This window comes from Pantherophis guttatus, chromosome 7, assembly GCF_059756535.1.
Source record: "Pantherophis guttatus breed Tessera chromosome 7, ASM5975653v1, whole genome shotgun sequence".
Lineage (NCBI taxonomy): Eukaryota > Metazoa > Chordata > Lepidosauria > Squamata > Colubridae > Pantherophis > Pantherophis guttatus.
The window spans coordinates 42,900,664-42,920,158 of NC_142069.1; the positions used below are offsets into that span (position 1 = coordinate 42,900,664).

General features: G+C 42.4%; 1 protein-coding gene and 1 pseudogene across 4 annotated transcripts in view; both read left to right on the forward strand.

The window, feature by feature from the left end:
• Nucleotides 1–19,495, forward strand: part of PPP1R12A (protein phosphatase 1 regulatory subunit 12A) — a 128,074-nt gene that overhangs the window by 35,527 nt on the left and 73,052 nt on the right. For all 4 annotated transcript variants that reach the window (XM_034402748.3, XM_034402749.3, XM_034402750.3 and 1 more), the window contains exon 2: nt 9,581–9,711. In XM_034402748.3, coding sequence (XP_034258639.1) covers nt 9,581–9,711 — 131 coding nt within the window. The remainder of the gene's footprint in view (nt 1–9,580; nt 9,712–19,495) is intronic.
• On the forward strand, nt 13,109–14,488 carry LOC148112823 (uncharacterized; annotated as a pseudogene).

Here is a 19,495-nt window from a genome sequence, read left to right on the forward strand (position 1 = left end):
GCTGAAAAGGAGGTGGAGCGAAATGGGATTTCCCGCTCTTCAGTATTTCAGCCAATAGAGATGGAGCAGCAAGGCATTAATCCCAGAACGGCAACACCAGAGGGAGCTGGTGAGCAATCAAACCAAACAATCCTTTGTTTGGGAGAGGATGAATCATTGCTTGGATTGCAAGGAAAGTTTCAGGACTTTGGAAATCAGTGGCAACCTCATCCAAAGAGGATGAGACTGGCACCAGAGGCAACATACACTCCCACAACTGCAGGAGCTAGATCTCCTGCACTTATGAATAAGATAACAGATCTAATCTAATATAAGATCTAATATCAGAGGCTTTAACGCAGGTCATGTCTGAGCAGGAGGATCAGACTAGCCATATAAACAAGAGAATATCAGAACAGGATCACCCCTTGCCAGCAGGGAGGCAAAAAGGGGGCCTGGTGTTACAAAGATTTAACTCCTGCATCTCATCCACTCCTAGTGAAGCTTAAATTTCAGGAAAGGAGGAACAAAAGGAGACAGAATTCTCTGATGAAGAGGAAACTGTGGAAGATGCCACAGCATTTAATGGTCTGTTTCGAACAAGTCTTTAAGCTGTTGCTAAGCAAGGTCAAGGCAATAACTGGCATGGGCACTGACCCGATGGCATCTAGGGTAAAACCATCCATGACAGATCCAAAGGATAGGCTTTTTGCAAGCCCAATGGTGGAATGCGAGACTGTTCCTTCTCCTGATCTGTTCAGAGAGGTGGTGCATGGGCAAATGGTCCAACCAGTGATTTTCCCAATGCCAAGTGGGAACGAAAAGATGTATAACGTGGAGCCGGAATTTGCAGTCTCTACAACCTCCAACAATTGATGGCCCAGTGGCTGCCTCAACATTCTCAACCATCCTAGCCAATGAGGCAGAGGAGAGCTTGAAAAGAGAGGACAAGAAGGCGGAGCAGACCCTTCATAAGGTTCACCAAGCAGCAGCATGGGCAGTCAAAACTACCACAACTGCCTCATTTTTCAGCAGAGCTGCTCTGATATGGCTTCAGGAGATGCAGGACAAGGCACCACCTGGTGATCTCCGATCACAACAGGACTTTAACAAAGTAATAGTGACACTGGAACTTTTTTTTAATTTTAAAAAACAAACTTTATTAAACATAAAAGCAAAATAATACACCATGTGTATACAAAACATCTATATCAATATAAACAACACTACATAAAAAGAAAAAGTGACTAGTCACATATCCGTTATCTTATTGACGGTGCGTTTTTTTAAAAAAAAATTGTTATCATTCAGAATTTTGCATTTACCCTCATTTCTCCTAGTTATCCAATTATACCATCTATTCCATACTGTACAATATTTTGAATCTGCCTTATCTTTCAATTCGAATGTTAATTCATCCATTTCTACACAGTTATAGATTTTTTGAATTATTAGTTGATCTGTTGGCAGTTGATCAGTTTTCCAAAATTGAGCTAGTGCCAATCTGGCTGCAGTGGCTATATGTAGTATTAAATACTTTATTTCTTTCTTATAATTTTCTTTAATCATCCCTAATAAAAAAATTTCTGGTTTAAGTTCTATTTTTTCTGATGTTATTTCTATTAGCCAAATCCTTATTTTTCCCCAATACTTCCTAATTTTTGGGCAAAGCCACCAATCATGGAAAAAAGTGCCCTGTGCCTGCTTGCATTTCCAGCAAGTTGGACTTAAGTTCAAATACATTTTCGCTAACCTCAAAGGGGCCAGATATCATCTATACCACATTTTATACTGGTTCTCTTTATAGACCACTGATTTTGTCATAATATAATTATTTTTCCACATTTTTCCCAGTCCTCCAGTTCTATGTTATGTCCGATGTTTCTTGCCCATGCTATCATTTGTCCCTTTACTAATTCTTCTGCCAAATCAAATTCCAATAAATACTTATAAATTTTTGGAATTAGCATTTTTTTAAAAAAGCATTGATCTAAATTACGGGTATCAAACTTGATTGCGTCACATATTGTGACATTTTTTTGCTTTTGCGGAGCTGGAATGGGTGTGGCCTGTGCGTCATGCATCCGGCCTGCGGTTTGACAGGCCTGATCTAAATAAATTCACTAATGGAGCTGAAAACAATTTTATTGATAATATTCATTATATTCAACATTTAGAGTTATTTAGAATTAATTATAAGATGGTACTATCATAGTATTTCATTTATTCCATTCTATATCTGATGATTATATTTTTAATTATGACTTTTCAATGATTGGTTTCATATATTTATTGTTTAATCCAATTGTTATATGCTACCCAGAATCACTTTATGAGATAGTAGCCATATAAATTTGATTGCTGAATAAATGAATGAATGATTTCATGCTACTTTTTGACAAGTCAGATTCTTAATTTTAATTTCATTATAAAAAAATCTTTTGGAAGTAGAATAAGTCTATGCATTGCTTCAGATCAGGTGTATGAAAATGAAGCATGTGTCTATGTGTTTGTAGCTCTTTAATCCAATGAGGCTTTTCCTAGGATGGTAGTCCAAAGGGCACCTCTTTGATCCCTGTAAACTGTAAAGTCTAGTGCCTTTAGTACTAGACTTTAGCAGGCTGCATTCATTCTTTGAATATTTGAATATCTCTGGATTTATATGCCCCTAACAAATAAGGCAAATATGACAAACAAATATGACAAAAAACTGATCCTTTCTTTTAAAATATTTATAGCTGCAGGAATGGAGATATAAGAGGTAAATCATTTTGCCTATGCCTAATACTAGTAATAGGGAAAAAAAAGACAGGTCTCTTTTCCCCCCACTGATGGCTCAGTGGTTAGAATGCAGTATTGCAGGCTGACTCTGCCCACAGCCAGTTCAATCCTGACTGCCTCAAGGTTGATTCAATTCAATCCATCCTTCCAGGGTCAATAAAATGAGGACACAGATTGTTGGGGGCAATATGCTGACATTCTAACTGTTCAGAGGGTCCTGTAAAACATTATGGAGTGGTACCTAAAACTATGTGCTATTGCTACATTCTTGATGTGAGAGGAATACTTATGGTACTGTGTGTAAAAAGTTTTGTTTAAGAAAATAGCTGGACATATGTGCTTAGTGTGCATTTTTATTATTGGAAAAGAGAGATGTTTGTAAAATTTATTCTGAATAAAAGCGAAAACTGAGTTCAAAGGGTCAGTTTGATTTGTGGGTTTTATACCCCTCCTTTAGCCTTTTATTTCTGGTTTCTAGACTTTTAGCATAATTATAACTTATTTGTGACAATCATGTCTTCATGGCAGTTTTTATAAATTGCTGGCATTTTGTGATACCATCGATATTTTCTCTCATACTGCCCATGACCCAGAAAATATAAAATGTTATAAAAATATCTAAAAGCTCTAGAGATAGAATATGAAATAAACTGGATAAACAGTTGTTACAGAATCCATAGTTCTGTATCCACATAGGTGGATTCAGTGTTATATCGCTGAATACTTCTGTGCTACATTATGTACCATTGCATTTGCCAACACTGAAGACTTTTATCTTTTGGGATTGAAAAATAGAATCTTTATATTTCCTGGTTCACACACAGTAATCTTTGTGAACCTAGTGGAGTCTTGCATAGGATTTTTGACTTCTGATCCGATTTTTTAAAGTGTCTTGCACTGTTAAGTGTGTTTTATCATTTGTATTAACATGATGAACATGGGGTCATTTTGACAAAATATCAACTTAAATTCTAAGACAACATTGACAACAGCTTCAGATTCCAAACTATATAGGCCATTTGCAACCACAACTTGCTATTTGATATATAAAACTATCTGCATAAAGCTGTCACGATTACACTATTGGTATGGAATCTAAAACGTGCACACTATCAAATAAAGCAAGAAGTGGGATAGCATTCTGTAAAGCTTCTGTGATTATTAACTGTTGAAGAACAATACTCTTTGTCATCATGGCTACAAAAGACTTAACCACAACTAAGATGATTGGGATGGGGGGGATCCCAATGGATTTTCATTTAATCGAATGGAGTATATGACATAAATACAAATTGAGTGCAGTCTTGGGGGAATATTTGATTGAAACCTTGATCTCAGTGTCTTTTGAGGTTGTTCCATAAAATGTCGAAGTATCTGATACTTGCCAATAGCTTGGTGTAGCCAAACATATTCAAGCAGCTATTTCCAAGTTTTTACCAATTTTTTTCTCATATATTCATGTTTGCAGAAGCTAACAGCACATCCAGTTAAGAAGCCGCTGAAGAGAAGTGACCTGCATCAGTACTTTGATTGGTGGTGTTGGAGGTGGAGTGCCTCACTTTTTTGAGTCAAGCATTAAATTGAATTGCTCTTTCAATTCAACTGTAGAAGTTCCACAAATAGAAGTGATGTACTGCACAGGCCTAATATGCATGTCATCTGTTAAGTGACATGAGACTTACTTTTGTTATGATTATGTTTAGTAAGAATATAGGATTCTAAAGTTCAAGGCAATTTTTTTTGAAAGAAGTTTCTATTTACTTAGTGCTTTTCAGAATTTTTGAACATTATATAAAGGGCTTATACTTTCTCAATTATTGCAACTTTAAAATTTCCTGTCTCAATTTAAGAAACTTCTGAGAGAGTGTATATAAGGATTCAATAACAGTCAGTGATAGACAATTTTTCTATTTTTCTGTACCTATTTAACTTGTTAACTGTTAACTAATATGTAGGTTGAAGCAAGCAGTAGATGGGATTATGATTTTTTCCCTATCTAAAATCCTCCTTTCCTTCTTTCTTTCTTTCTCCTAAGGCATTTGGTATTAGGGGAGATAGATAGCTTTTATCCAAGGTCTGAATTGAATGCTTGTAATAGGGTTTGGAAAATTGTATGACTTAGAGCCGCAGGTCCCCTGTTCTTTGCATTAAGCGGATTAGTTCTGTTTTCCTTTCCTGTATGGACCTCTCTTTCATAGTTAGTCTTACTGTAGAAAGCCTTAAATTAAGATAATTCTACATCAGTGAAGGAACACAAAATAAGATAAAACTGGTACTGCTGTTACAGTATTATGTAGAAACAGGGTCTTCCTCTACTTTTAAATCTAATGCTCCCTATCCATCTTTGATCACTTCCAAAAGTTCTTTAAATTGGAAATTTTAAAATTATATTATTATTTTCGTACTGCACACTTTGTTTTAGCAAATATATAGTTAATGTATTTGAGCGTTTTACATGGGAATCCCAGAGCCTTATATGGTCAACTTAGTTTGCACTGCAGTGAACTGAAGGCACCCATCCAAAATGGGAGAAATTACAGTTGCCTTTAACCATATAATATCTGTTTTCTAATCTTCTGCATTAGAACTGCAGCCAGCAGTTTAGAATTTAAAATGTAGGCATAAAGATACATAGAATTTTGTGATTGCACATAAACATTAAATGCATAATACTGTTGTGTATCAAAGTTTCTGCACAGTACACCAAGTTTTGGAAAATGACATCACTTTGCCTGGAGACTTAATCCATTTATCTCAACTCCAACTTTGTGATTTTGGCCTGCCAATAGCAAACTGAATGACCATTTATATTCATGTGGAACTAAGTCATTGCTTAGTGGAAAGTTAAGTTTGGTGAGCCTAGTAAAATATTACCCCCCTGCCTTCTAATTCTTCTCCCCCTCTTCAGGATTTTCATTTTCAGAGTATTTCAGGACTTAAAATAAACAATGTTGATTAAACAAAGTAGACTCTCAACATATTACTCAATGTGGGATGTACAGTATTTAGAAATTTAGTAAGATTTGCTTTAAATCAGGATTCTAGTTTAAAATACAATATAATGTGAGATGAGATTTGTCTTCCTTTAAAAAGTTAATATTCTGCTTACAGTGGATAATATAAACACACCTTACACACTCTACACACCCTTATTAAAATGCTAGTTGTTTGAGATGTAAAAAGGTCAAACCAAAATAAATCAATTCAGAATTTTTTCCACCTTTTACATAACATATAAGATGTACAAATCAGCTGAAAAACAAACTGAAATCTTTTAAGGGTAAAATAACAATTAAAAACATACAATAACGTGGCTGCATAAGAGTGCATACCCTCTTATAAATAGGGATGTGGTTGTACTCAGAATTAACCAATCACTTTCAAAATGATGTTAAATAATAGTCTGTAGACACCTGCTATCGATTAAAGTGACTCTGATCAAGCCCATATAAAGTTCAAGTGTTCTAATAGGATTTTTTTGACATTTACTCAGCTGCCTCTTACAGCAAAAACCATAGTGTATTTTGTTCTAAAAGGGCATATGACGGCCGTGGCCAGGGGGACTTTTTATCAGGTTCGCCTGATACGCCAGTTGCGCCCCTTTCTGGATCGGGACTCCCTACGCACAGTCACTCAAGCACTCGTCACTTCTCGTCTGGACTATTGTAACGCTCTCTACATGGGGCTCCCCTTGGGGTACACCCGGAGGCTCCAACTGGTGCAGAATGCGGCCGCGCGGGGGATTATGGGAGCGACTGGGCGCTCCCATGTGACTCCTCTCCTGCGCGAGCTGCATTGGCTTCCGGTGGACTTCCGGGTGCGCTTCAAGGTGTTGGTGATCACCTTTAAAGCGCTCCATGGCTTAGGGCCAGGGTACTTACAGGACCGCCTTCTGCCACCAATAGCCTCCCACCGGCCAGTTCGCTCCCACAGAGAGGGCCTCCTCAGGGTGCCGTCGGCTAGACAATGCCGGCTGGCGACCCCCAGGAGGAGAGCCTTCTCTGTGGTGGCACCTACCCTTTGGAACAATCTACCCCCAGAGATACGAGTGATCTCCGACCTCCGGACCTTTCGTTGGGCCCTAAAAACTCATCTCTTTCAGTTAGCCGGTCTCTCTTGATTTTATGATTTTATGGTTGGTTTTAAATTTTGATATGGATTTTAAATTGATAAATTTTAAACTATGGGCCAAATTTAATTATTTTAAATCTATTTTTAATCGTATTTATGTATAAATGTTTTTATTTTGGCTGTTCACCGCCCTGAGTCCGAAAGGAGAAGGGCGGTATAGAAATTCTAATAATAATAATAATAATAATAATAATAATAATAATAATAATAATAATAATAATAATAATAATAATAAAAATAGATGTAATCTCTTGATTTTTTTGGAACCACTTTAAAAGTATGTTGCTAGTTTTGTTTCTACCTGTACATACAGGCAGTCCTTAACTTACAACCACAATTGAACCCAAAATTTCTGTTGCTAAGCAAGACAGTTGTTAAGTAAGTTTTCCTCCATTTTATGGCCATTCTTGCCACAGTTGTTAAGTGAATCACTGCAGTTGTTAGTAACATGATTGTTAAGTTAAGCCGGCCTTCCCCATTCACTTTGCTTCCCAGAAGGTCACAAAAGGTGATCACATGACACTGAGGCACAGCAACCCTCATAAATATATGCCAGTTGCCATATGTCCAAATTTTGATCCATGATCAGGGGATGTTGCAATGGTTGTAAGTGTGAAAAGTGTGCAAAAAGATCATAAGTCACTTTCTGAATGCCTTTGTAGCTTCAAGCGGTCGCTAAGTGAATGGTTTTAAGTTGAGGACTACATGTACAGAATACCTGATGCCTAAGCTTAATTTGAACATCATACAAATCATGTTTGTGATATGATTAGAATTACTTCATAATTTTTCATTATCCAAACAAACCAGAAAGTTGTGTTTGAAATGAGATTTGCATATTTTGATTTGCAAGACTAGGTATTGTCATACTGAGCTTCTGGGCTATGATGACAAAGATATTTTAAAGCAAACAAATAGAAAACAAAATTAGAGAAATTGGTCTAAAGAATTACATGTCAGTTGTGTGAAATACAAATCTATGTTTATTAAAAATATAGTTTAGTTTGAGTCTTGAATTGATGGTTTAAAGGTAAGGAGCCTTATGACACTTATGACTTAATTTTTAAATTGTAGCTTATTGATTTTAACAAAAGTCGGCAATAAACATGAAATATTTATCAAGCAAATTAAAATAGTTGTCCATCTATCAGAACGAACTCTGGGTGCATAATTGCAAAAAAATTGATGCCTTTTTTTCTCTCTGAGTAAATTAATTGTATAGAGTTTCTTCACAAGCAATTTTTGTTATTATTTCAAAAGAATTGCTCATTCCCTAAATCAGGCATTGAGATTGCTAGAGGCAATAGGTTCTATTTGTGTGCCATTGATTTTAGGCTATTTATGGGGGGTCCTAAAGGCATTACAATTAGAAGATAACAGTTTAGCATAAAGCATTGTTGGATACATACTTTAACTGAAGGGCTAAAGAACAAATAATTTCATTTAGTGTGTTTTTAAGCTATGTATTATGCAGGCATTGATTTTGATAGCCATAAGTCTGTTATGTTAAAGAATTCCTTTGGAAAGTCTGTGTCTGCCTGCTTGCCTGTTTATCTGTCTATCAGTGCATTTCACAGTACAGTGAAAATGCCAACAGTAGTAGAAGTTGGAACATGCAGCTATTGTTGGAGAATTGTGTTGACCAGAGTCTGGGCACAGACCTCTAACATTAAAATATTTAAATGTCTGTGCTGAAATCTACAAAATTATTAGTTTTGTTTTACAAAAAAATCAAAAATGCCAAATCCATTGAAAGCTGGTAATCTTTTTAGATTTGGAGCAATTTAGAAAATAGGGTGAAGTACTTGCCAAACACTCATATTGTTGATCTTCTTTACAAATAAAGGGGAAAAAAGTAAAATAGAATTTCAGAATTTTCTGAATACATTGGTGCATAAGTAGAAGGTTTTCAGAGATGAAATTTTTAAGACAAGACACAACAATACCTTAAATTGTATTATCTAATTCAAATTTAAAAGCTAGTTAAGTTTTTTATTCACTTTAAAATTTAAATTTGATTTAAATTCCCTGAGGAAAATTGACTCAGAACACAGATTTATTATTTTCCTTGGGTGCCACTGATTTGGTATGATGTCCTTTAGTATGTGTTGCTTTCTCTTACTCAGTGATAGTTTAAACCTGAATGTCTTTCTTTTAAAATCTGTGAATCTCCCAGGGTCACTTAGATAGTGAGATGGGGTTTTGTGAATTTAATAAATAAATAAAAAATAGTTATAGAATCTGGTTTTTGTTTCTTGCAAACTTGTCAAAGAGTGAAGAATATTAGGAGAAGACATAATGGATAGATTATTTGAATAAAGCTTATTTATGTCTGGATTTAGATAATTTAATCTTACTCTCTCATGTATATTACAAAGTGAAGACTTTTTCCAGGATATTTTAAATTTCTAAAGTTGCTACTGAGTTAACACAGAAATTACCAGTCAGTTATATATAAAATAAGTGGCAGGTTTCAAACTGAACAGGAACTAGCAATGCCTTTTTAAAAAAATCAGGACAAATTAAGGAAGCATAGATTAATTCATGCATCATGCATCAATATGCTATATGTGTAAAGGACTGCTTGTTTCACTTCTTTGGTGACAGCCAAAACTCATTTTTCTCTGTTTTTAGAGTGATATTTGGCAAATCTCTTGTATAAACTTTAACCATTTTTCTCTGTTTATAGGCTTGCATAGATGATAACATAGATATGGTGAAATTTCTTGTGGAAAATGGAGCCAGCATTAATCAACCTGACAATGAAGGCTGGATACCTCTACATGCGGCTGCTTCCTGTGGATATCTTGATATAGCAGAGTAAGAATGTTTATCTTTATTTGATACAACTTTCTAAATGTCTAGTGGACTTTTAAAACAGCAAATGCCAGTTAAGAGTTAACACAAAAATAGTCCCAGCAGTATGTCAGGTAGAAAATTTATACTTTAAAGTTTATACTATACTTTATAGTCTTTATAGCAAGGAAATACAGCATCTCCCCCCCTCTCCAGCATAGAGGATAAAATTTATATTTCTATGTTTGCAATGAATAACCAGATATAATAGTTTCCTATATCTGATGAATTTTGTATTATAGAAATGAATTTTATGCTCTTTGTTTCTCTTATACTGTACATTTATAGCAGTATACTTATACTGTATACTGCTATAAATTCTTATGTAGATGGAATCTGATTATAACTAGATTTAAGAATTTAAGATTTAAGAAGCTATTAATTGCACAGACAAGGAATGTGGTGTCTGAAATAGCTTTGCACAAGGTTTAAGTTTCTATGTTGTATTGCGTTGGCTATCCATATGAAGAAGAATAATGGATTTGAGAAGGACAAAGTTTCTAAGCACCTTGGCCTCTTATATTTCATACAGTTAGCTATAAACCTGTTTGTCCTTAAAAGGAATTGGTCCTAGCAGTTTTCTTTTTCATTCTCTACTTCATGTGTCAGAATAGTGTTTGAGCAAGCATATTTATAAGGATGGCATTTTAGCAGCTGGAAAGTTCAGCATTGGAAAATATTGCATTGGAAAATATTGAAACTTACAGATAAAGATATTCTAAATTATTTCTTTTCCCAATTATCACTTTGAAATAGGCCCATAATATTTATTTTGATTAAAACAGTTGGAATTGGGGCTGCTCTCATTTCTTGCTTTGATTTTGGTGATATAGGTAGACCATTATTTTAGCAGCTGTTTGAAGTTAAGATGGTGCTGAAAAAAGTAATTTCCAACCAGTCTTCACACTTATGTCAATGATCTATCACAGTGTCCTTCAATCACATTATCAAAATTTGGACGGAACATCTTAGGGTCACATGATTGATATTTGCAATCTTCCCAGCTGGTTTATGACAACCAAAGGCCATGAGGGAAGGCAGATTTGCTTAATGAAGTTCACATAACAACTGTGGCAGAAAGCCCATAAAATTGGATGTGACTAACTCGCTTTGCTTAGTTCCAGTCCTAATTGTAGTTGTAAGTTGAAGACTATCTGTATTTATTTCATGCTGCTTGACAAAAGAGAATAAAGCTTTTTAACTGGTTTAACATGCTTCAATTAGCATATGTGTTCTAAACTATTGCTGTAATGGAGTGAATGAATACCATATTATAGTTTCATTTAATTTGGATACAAGTAGAAAATATAGATAAATTCATTTGTAAATTTGGAACTATGGCACATTTAGAAATATGCCATATGTTCTACAGTAATGTGAGGCCCTAGTAATATAAGTTAATTCTATTATGATTGGAAATCTGGAGCACAGTTGTGAAGAAAAACTGATTTAGGATCTTATGCAAGTAAATAATTCCTGTTCACCCTGGGTGGGAAATAAAATATGACATAGATACGTTGATATCTGTTGACAACAGGAATTGCATGGGGAAATCCCATCTCTTGAAAGCATTTCTAGAATTGATGAGAAATGGGGGTGCATGTCTTCAGTTTTCCTTCCTTGAAACTTTAGCATGGAAAATGTGATGAAATCATATCTATTCTTAACTAATTTGGTATTAAATAGTTTTTTTTTTTTTTTACTACTCTCACGACCTAATTCTGTACTTGTATTTTGGACAGACCATGTTTCTTTTAAGGATGTTATCAGTTTTATTAAAGGATAGCAAAGGCAAACAATTTTAAACATGGACAGGAGCTCCATGGAGAAATATGTAGGGATCTAATATGAGAAACTTCCTCATATCTGTGAAACTCCATTAATTTCAGATGGTTATATGTTACTTAAATGCTAATTCTCCAGTATGCTGAGTAGAGAATCCAAGGAATGGGTTAACTCTGCCTTTCTGCCTGGAGACTGAGTCTGTCAATCTTCTGGTCACTCCTCCTTTGCCTATGTGTCTCCCTAGTCTTCGCCCAGCAGAGATGCTTGAGTGAAACGGCTTCAGGCAACTGTCAATCTATAATTCCTTGGATTCTCAAACAGCCTCAGTAAGATAGCGGATTCATGTAGTGTTCGCTAGGAGAGCGAACTAGTGGCTGGCTTCCCAGTCCATCTGGCACAGCCACCTAGCTGGCTCGAATGGACAGCCAAGGTCTTTGCCATTCCCGCATTTAAGCGGAGGGGGCTAAAACTTAATCTGGCTCAGAACCGACAGAGCCGAGGTCCCTGGCACGTCCCGCACCTGTTGTGGTCCGCCAGCAGCCTACGGAGCTGGCAGCAGAGTCAGACAGTGAGGAGGATTGGGAGGAACATCGGCCAGTCCTGGAATCTGGGGAAGACTCACACGAGGGCTCTGTGTCGGAGGCAGAGAAAGGGCCATCTGGGAGGTACATGTTGCTTCTAGAGCCTCCAGAGTCGGACCTCAGCGAGGCAGAGGAACGGGGAGCCTGTTCCCAGTGCACGCATGCACAGAGCTGCCAGAAGGCAAGAACAATTAAAACCAAAGGGATGACTCGGGAGTAGGATTTGGAGATGATTGGCCCGTCCCATAAGACTTAAAAAAAGATCAAAGGCATGTGGGTCTTTGCAGGAAGCAACGTTGTTAATTCTGTGCAGTTTAAAGTCTGAAACACTGTTTGATTCTGGACTCCATGTGGCTTTGCCAATTAGGTCTTTAGCAGCGTGTCAAGGGAGATAAAGATGGGTCATTATCAGCCTTATCCTAAAGGACTCTTTACAACTATTTGGGACTTATCTGTGAATGAACAGAATTCATAGCTCTTAAAATAAAACAGGTTTTTGGGACTATTCGTGACTATTTACTGACTCAGGAAGCCTAGGTCGCCCAGTTAATCCTGGGCATACTGTTTATTGGCAAGCGCAAACTAGTGCAATACAAGCCACAGCAGCAGGGTTCTTTCAGAACGAGCCTGCCTTGTTATCACAAATGCCCAGAATTTGAAAATGGTGGCTCCTGCGCCTTCAAGCAGTTAGGAGGTGCCGGGCATAAGTGGGGAAGACAGGGGTATCCCTGTCAAGTCCCAGATGAGCAGAGGAAGCTCCTCAGGCCAAAAATCAGCGGTTAAAGGAGCAGCAGCCTGAATTAGGGTGAAAGCCGTATTGGCCAAGAAGGTCTCTAAGGCCGAAGAGAAGGACGCCAGAAAGCCTCAGAAGGCCATAGACAGAGAGATGGCCAAGGCTGAGAAAGCTGCGAAGTGCCAGGGACAGGGAAGCTCCCCCAGGGGAGAAGCTGTCACTTCCCGCGCTTTGGAAATGCAGATGTTGGAACCTGAGACAAAGCAATTGCACTCTCTCAGCTACTGAGCCTGGTTGCCAGATGGTGCCAGAGAACAAGCCTCCCAACCCCTAATGGCAATATTAGACAGAGATGAGGCATTTTCTGCTCCAATACCTAATCTGCTTTCATCAGAAAAAGGTTGGCACCCACCTCCAAAGAGGTCATATTCTGTGCCAGAAGCTACCTTTACTCCCACAGCGGCAGGACTCCACCCAAGGGAAGACCAGGGGCCCGAAATTTCTGAACAAATGAGAACTCTCATCGAAGAGGCCATAGTGCAGGGGATTGCTGCAAGCTTGCAGCAAGGATGGCAGACTGCCTCTGTGACATCTGACACCCCCCTTCATCAAAGCTAACATCTAACACCCCTGACCCAAAGGGACTGAACGGCCTTCCAAGACCCTCACTCACAGACTCCATCCATCCAGAGCAGGGAATCCCTCTCCATTGATGAAGATCTAAAGAATCTGATGCTGTCAGAGGATGAGGGAATGGTCCCGGACCCTCCAGCTTCACAGGGCTTTTTCGCCCGGACCTCTTTAAGCCACTACTATACAAAGCAAAAGCCACAGCCCACTTGGGGGCTGACCCAGTGACATTGGAGTCCCCTTTAGGCCTGACAGACCCGAGTGAGCTACTCTTCTCAGAACCGACTATGGAGAGTGAGGAGATTCCCTCACCTAAACTATTCCTGGACATGGTCCAGAGACAGTAGACCAACTCAGGAGTGTATCCTCCCCTACGTGGGAGTGAGAAAAAATTCTACAATGTGGCCCTGGACCTCTCTGAGGCACTACAACTACCAACGGTAGACGGCATGGTAGTGGCCTTAACATCCTCCACCATACTGTCCAATAACACAGAGGACTTTCTGAAAACAGAGGACAGGAAAGGTTAGGCACATCAGGCGACGACCTGGGCTGTCAAGGCAGCAACTGCTGCCTCCTATTTTAATAGAACCTCCTTGCTCTGGCTTCGCCAGATGCAGGCAAGAGTTCCGCCTGCTGACCCCTACTCCCACCATTGACATTAACAAGCTGCTGGTGGTGATGGAATTCTTGGCTGATGCCACCTTGAATGCTGCCAAGTTTGCTTCCAGGGCCATTGCCTCCTTGGTGACAGCCTGCCGCCTGCTGTGGCTTTGCCACTGGCAGGCAGATATGAGATATAAATGGAAGCTAGCCTCTGCTCCCTTCAAGGGTGGCAAACTTTTTGGAGAGGCTCTGGAGCCCATTCTGGTGGAGACCAAGGCCAGCCTCTTTGGCTGGGATGCCCACCTCCAGTCCCTGATGACACAAGGTCAGTGGATTTAGGCAGACCTGGAGCACAACATCAACTGGCTGGAGCTCAGGGCAGCCCACCTGGCCCTAAGACAGTTCCAGGACATGGTATCAGGCCGGCTTGTCCTCATTCTTACGGACAACATGTCACCAAGGCCCATATCAACTGCCAAGGGGGTACCCATTCCAGGCCCCTTATGCAAGAGGCCAAACAATTGGGCCTCCTGGTGGAAAGGCATCTTCTGTCCCTGCGGGCAGAAGACATCTTGGGAGTGAAAAATGTGCAGGACTGGCTCAGCTGAACCACAGTAGACCACTCAGAGTGGCGCCTGCATCCCAACCTATTCAAGGAACTATCAGAATGGTTTGGTCTCCCAGTCCTGGACCTGTTCGCAACTCTGTCCAACAGCCAGCTATCCAGATTTTATACCAGGTTTGTGGCAGCGGGGGCGGAAGGGGTCAGTGCACTTTGCAGTCCGGGGCCCCAAGGTCTACTACACCTTTCCACCTCTTCCTCTCATTCCAGGGGTAATCAGGAAGGTGCTGGCGGAGAGAGCAGAGATCTTGCTCCTGGTCCCCCACTGGCCCAGAAGACCATGGTTTGCTGACCTGGTCAATCCGTCGGTGTCCCGGCCATGGAGGATTCCTCAGGACAGAATCTCCCTCAGCCAGGGGGCCCTGGTCCATCCGGAACCACAATGGCTCCAACTGACCATCTGGCATTTGAGAGGAGAGTTCTGAGCCACGACAATTTCTCCGCCAGAATAATATGAACCATTCAGGCCTCTAGGAAGCCATCCACCAACAGGATTTATGACACAACTTGGAAAGCCTTTTGCGGCTGGTGTTCCAAGGCTGGCATTGACTCCACCTCTGTGTCGGTGGCCCAGATTCTGGAGTTCCTCCAGGAAGGACTGGACAAGGGCCTGTCCCCCAATACCATGCGCAGGCAAGTGGCAGCTTTGTCCTCAGTGTTATCATGCGGGGACTTGGAGTCTTTCGCTCAACACCCGATTTTGTGCAGCTTCATTAGGGGTGCAACTAATTTAAAACCCCCAGTGGTACATAGGTACCCTATATGGAACCTGCCCAAAGTCCTGCAAGCTCTTAATTCTACGCCCTTTGAACCGCTTTGTTCGGCCAGCTTGCACTTCTTTAATTGCAAGGTAGCCTTCCTTGTGGCCATCACGCCGCCTAGACAGATTTCTGAACTAGCAGTCCTCTCTATAAGGGAAGACCTGTGCATGTTCCACTCAAATAGGGTGATCCTGCAGCTGGATCCCACTTTGTTCCCAAGATGAATTCCTTGTTCCATAGAGCACAGGAAATAATTTTGCCAGACTTCTGCCCGGGCCCCATCCACGCCCTGGAGAAGAAGTGGCACACATTGGACTTTAGGAGGGCCCTCCGCATTTACATTAAGAGGACTTCCTCTCTCAGGAAGACAGAATCCCTGTTTGTGTCCTTCCAGCCCTCTACACTGGGCAACAAGGTCACACCATCGACCGTGGGCTGGTGGACATGCATTACAAAGGCATACGAGCTCCAGGCTCTTCCATTACCTCGGCGAGTGACAGCCCACTCCATCAGAAGTGCAGCCACGATGGCTGTGTGGGTGACACAGTCCCCCATTGACGAAATCTGTTGAGCACCAACACGGTCTTCTTCATCCCCATTCATAAGGCACTACAAACTGGACGCCTTTACTTCAGCCGAAGCGGCCTTTGGCAGATGGGCACTCCAAGGGGTGCATACAGACTAGGGGACTCAGGACCAGACCACTGCCCTCTCTTAGGACTACCAGCTTTGGTATGTCCCATTCCTTGGATTCTTTACTCAGCACACTGGAGAAGGGGCATTGGTCTTACCTGATACACTCCTTCTCGGTGTGCTGAGAGAGAATCCAACCCCACCCTGGTGACCGTCTGGTCCAGAGTCCAGGAGTGGTTAGGATATGTCAAGTCAATCACTACGCCTTCATCAAAACTGGGGAGACACACAAGCAAAGGAAGTGTGACCAGAAGATTGACAGACTAGTCTCCGGGCAGAAAGGCAGAGTTTATTTTATTTTATTTTTTATTTTATTTTGAATTTGTATACCGCCCTTCTCCCTGAGGACTCAGGGTGGTGAACAGCCAAGTAAAAAACATCAAATACAAATATTAAAATACAATTAAAAGATATATATAAATTTGGCCCCATTAATTAAAAACGACAAACAAAACAATTAAAAACACTTAAAAAAATTAGGCCAGCCCGGCTTGCTGGAAAAGGAAGGTTTTAAGGGCACGGCGGAAGGCACTGAGGTCTTGGATTCTCCTTATCTCTGGGGGCAACTGATTCCAGAGGGTAGGTGCCCCCACAGAGAAAGCCCTCCCCCTGGGGGTCACCAGCCTGCACTGTTTGGCTGATGGCACCCCGAGGAGACCCTCTCTGTGGGAGCGCACGGGTCAATGGGAAGTCGTCGGTGGCAGCAGGCGGTCTCGAAGATAACTAGGCCCTATGCCATGGAGCGCTTTAAAGGTGATAACCAACACCTTGAAGCGCACCTGGAAGACCACCGAGAGCCAGTGCAGCTCACGCAGAAGCGGTGTTACATGGGAGCGCCATGCTGCTCCCGTCACTATCTGCGCTGCTGCGTTCTGGACCAGTTGGAGCCTCCGGGTGCTCTTCAAGGGGAGCCCCATGTAGAGAGCGTTGCAGTAGTCAAGGCGAGAGGTGACGAGGGCATGAGTGACTGTGCACAGGGAATCCCGATCAAGAAAGGGCCGCAACTGGCGAATCAGGCGAACCTGACAAAAGGTCCCCCTGGTTACAGCCGTCAGATATTCCTCCAAGGACAGCTGCGTATCCAGGAGGACTCCCAGATTGTGAGCCCTCTCTGTGGGGGCCAACGACTCGCCCCCAATAGTCAGTGATGGAGTCAACTGACTATATCGGGATGCCGGGAACCACAGCCACTCAGTCTTGGAAGGGTTGAGCCTGAGCTTGTTCCTCCCCATCCAGATCCGCACATCCTCCAGGCACTGGGCCATCACTTCAAGGGCATCGTTGGGGTGGCCTGGGATGGAGATGTACAGCTGGGTGTCATCAGCGTACTGGTGGTATCTCACCCCGAAGCCACGGATGATCTCGCCCAGCGGCTTCACATAAATGTTGAACAGGAGGGGCGAGAGGACCGACCCCTGAGGCACTCCACATATAAGAGGCCTCGAGGTCGACCTCTGCCCCCCTGCCAACACAAACTGCGACCGGTCGGAGAGAAAGGAGGAGAACCACCGTAACACGGTGCCCCCCATCCCCAACTCTTCCAACCTGTGCAGCATGATACCATGGTCGATGGTATCAAAAGCCGCTGAGAGATCTAACAGGACTAGAACAGAGGAGCAACCCCTGTCCCGAGCCCTCCAGAGATCATCAACCAATGCGACCAATGCCGTTTCCGTACTGTGCCCGGGCCTGAAACCCGACTGGAACGGATCTAGATAGGAAGTTTCCTCCAGGAATTGCGGAAACTGTCGTGCAACCACACTCTCAACAACCTTCGCCATGAAGCGAAGGTTGGAGACAGGACGGTAGTTGGCCAATATTGCCGGATCCAGGGACGGCTTCTTGAGGAGAGGCCTCACCACCGCCTCTTTCAAGGCGGCAGGGAAGTGACCCTCACTCAACGAAGCGTTGATAACACCCTGGAGCCAGCCTCGTGTAACCTCCCGGGAGGCCAGTACCAACCAGGAGGGACACGGGTCCAGTAAACATGTGGCCGCACTAAGTCTCCCCAAAATCCTGTCCACATCATCGGGAGTCACAGCATCAAACTCCTCCCAGGTAACATTCTCAAGACTATTCCTCGTCACCCTGCCCTGATCTACCCAGTCAGAGTCCAAATCCCCCCGGATCTGAGCGATTTTGTCATACAGGTATTGTCCGAAATCCTCCGCCCTGCCTTCCAAGGGATCCTCCCGCGCTCCCGGATGGAGCAGGGAGCGGGTTACCCTGAACAGGGCGGCCGGACGATTCCCTGATGATGCAATAGAGGCGGAAAAGTAATTAAACTTTGCCGTCTTTATCACCACTAGGTAGGTCTTAATATGCGACCTTACCTGTGTTTGGTCAGATTCAGCGCGACTGGCCCTCCAACCGCTCTCTAGGCGTCTTTTCCGGCGTTTCATCTCCTTCAGCTCCTCGGTAAACCAAGGAGCCGCAAGGGATCGACACCGGGTCAGAGGCCGCAAAGGCACGATTCGATCCAAGACCCCACCAGCCGCCCAATCCCAGGCAGCTACCAGGTCCTCGGCCGAGTCGTGTGCCAGATCATCAGGAATTGGCCCAAGGTCCGTCTGGAACCTATCAGGATCCATCAGGCGCCTGGGGCGGACCCATCTAATTGGGTCCGCCTCCCTGCGGCGGGGTGTAGTAGTTCGAAGGTCCAGACGAAGGAGTGAGTGATCTGACCATGACAAGGGTTTCATGTCTATATCCCCTATAGTAAGACCACTCAACCACTGGCCAGAGACAAAAATCAGGTCCAGCGTGTGTCCCCCCCCTGTGAGTGGGGCCATGAACTAACTGGGTCAGGTCCATGGCCGTCATGGAAGCCATGAACTCCCGAGCCATCTCCGACGTTTCACCAACGGACGGCAAGTTGAAATCACCCATGACCATAAACCTGGGTGTATCAACTGCCACCGTGGCTATCACGTCGAGTAGCTCGGGCAGGGCCGTTGCACGCGGCAGGGAGCCAGGTACGTAAGCAGCAAGCCCATCTGAACCCCATGACCCCATCTCACAAAGAGGGACTCACATCCGGCAATCTGTGGCACAGTGGTCTCCCTCGGACCAAGACCTTCTTTAATAATAACCGCCACCCCCCCGCCCCTCCCCTGGGCCCTCGGCTAATGGAATGCTCTGAAGCCTGGTGGGCACATCTCAACCAGAGGGACCCCTCCCTCTGGGCCCAACCAGGTCTCTGTAATACCCGCCAGGTCCGCTCCCCCCTCTTGAATAAGATCGTAAATGAGGGTTAACCCATTCCTTGGATTCTCAGCGCACCAAGAAGGAGCGTATCGGGTAAGACCAATGCCCCTTTTAATGTATTAAAACTAAA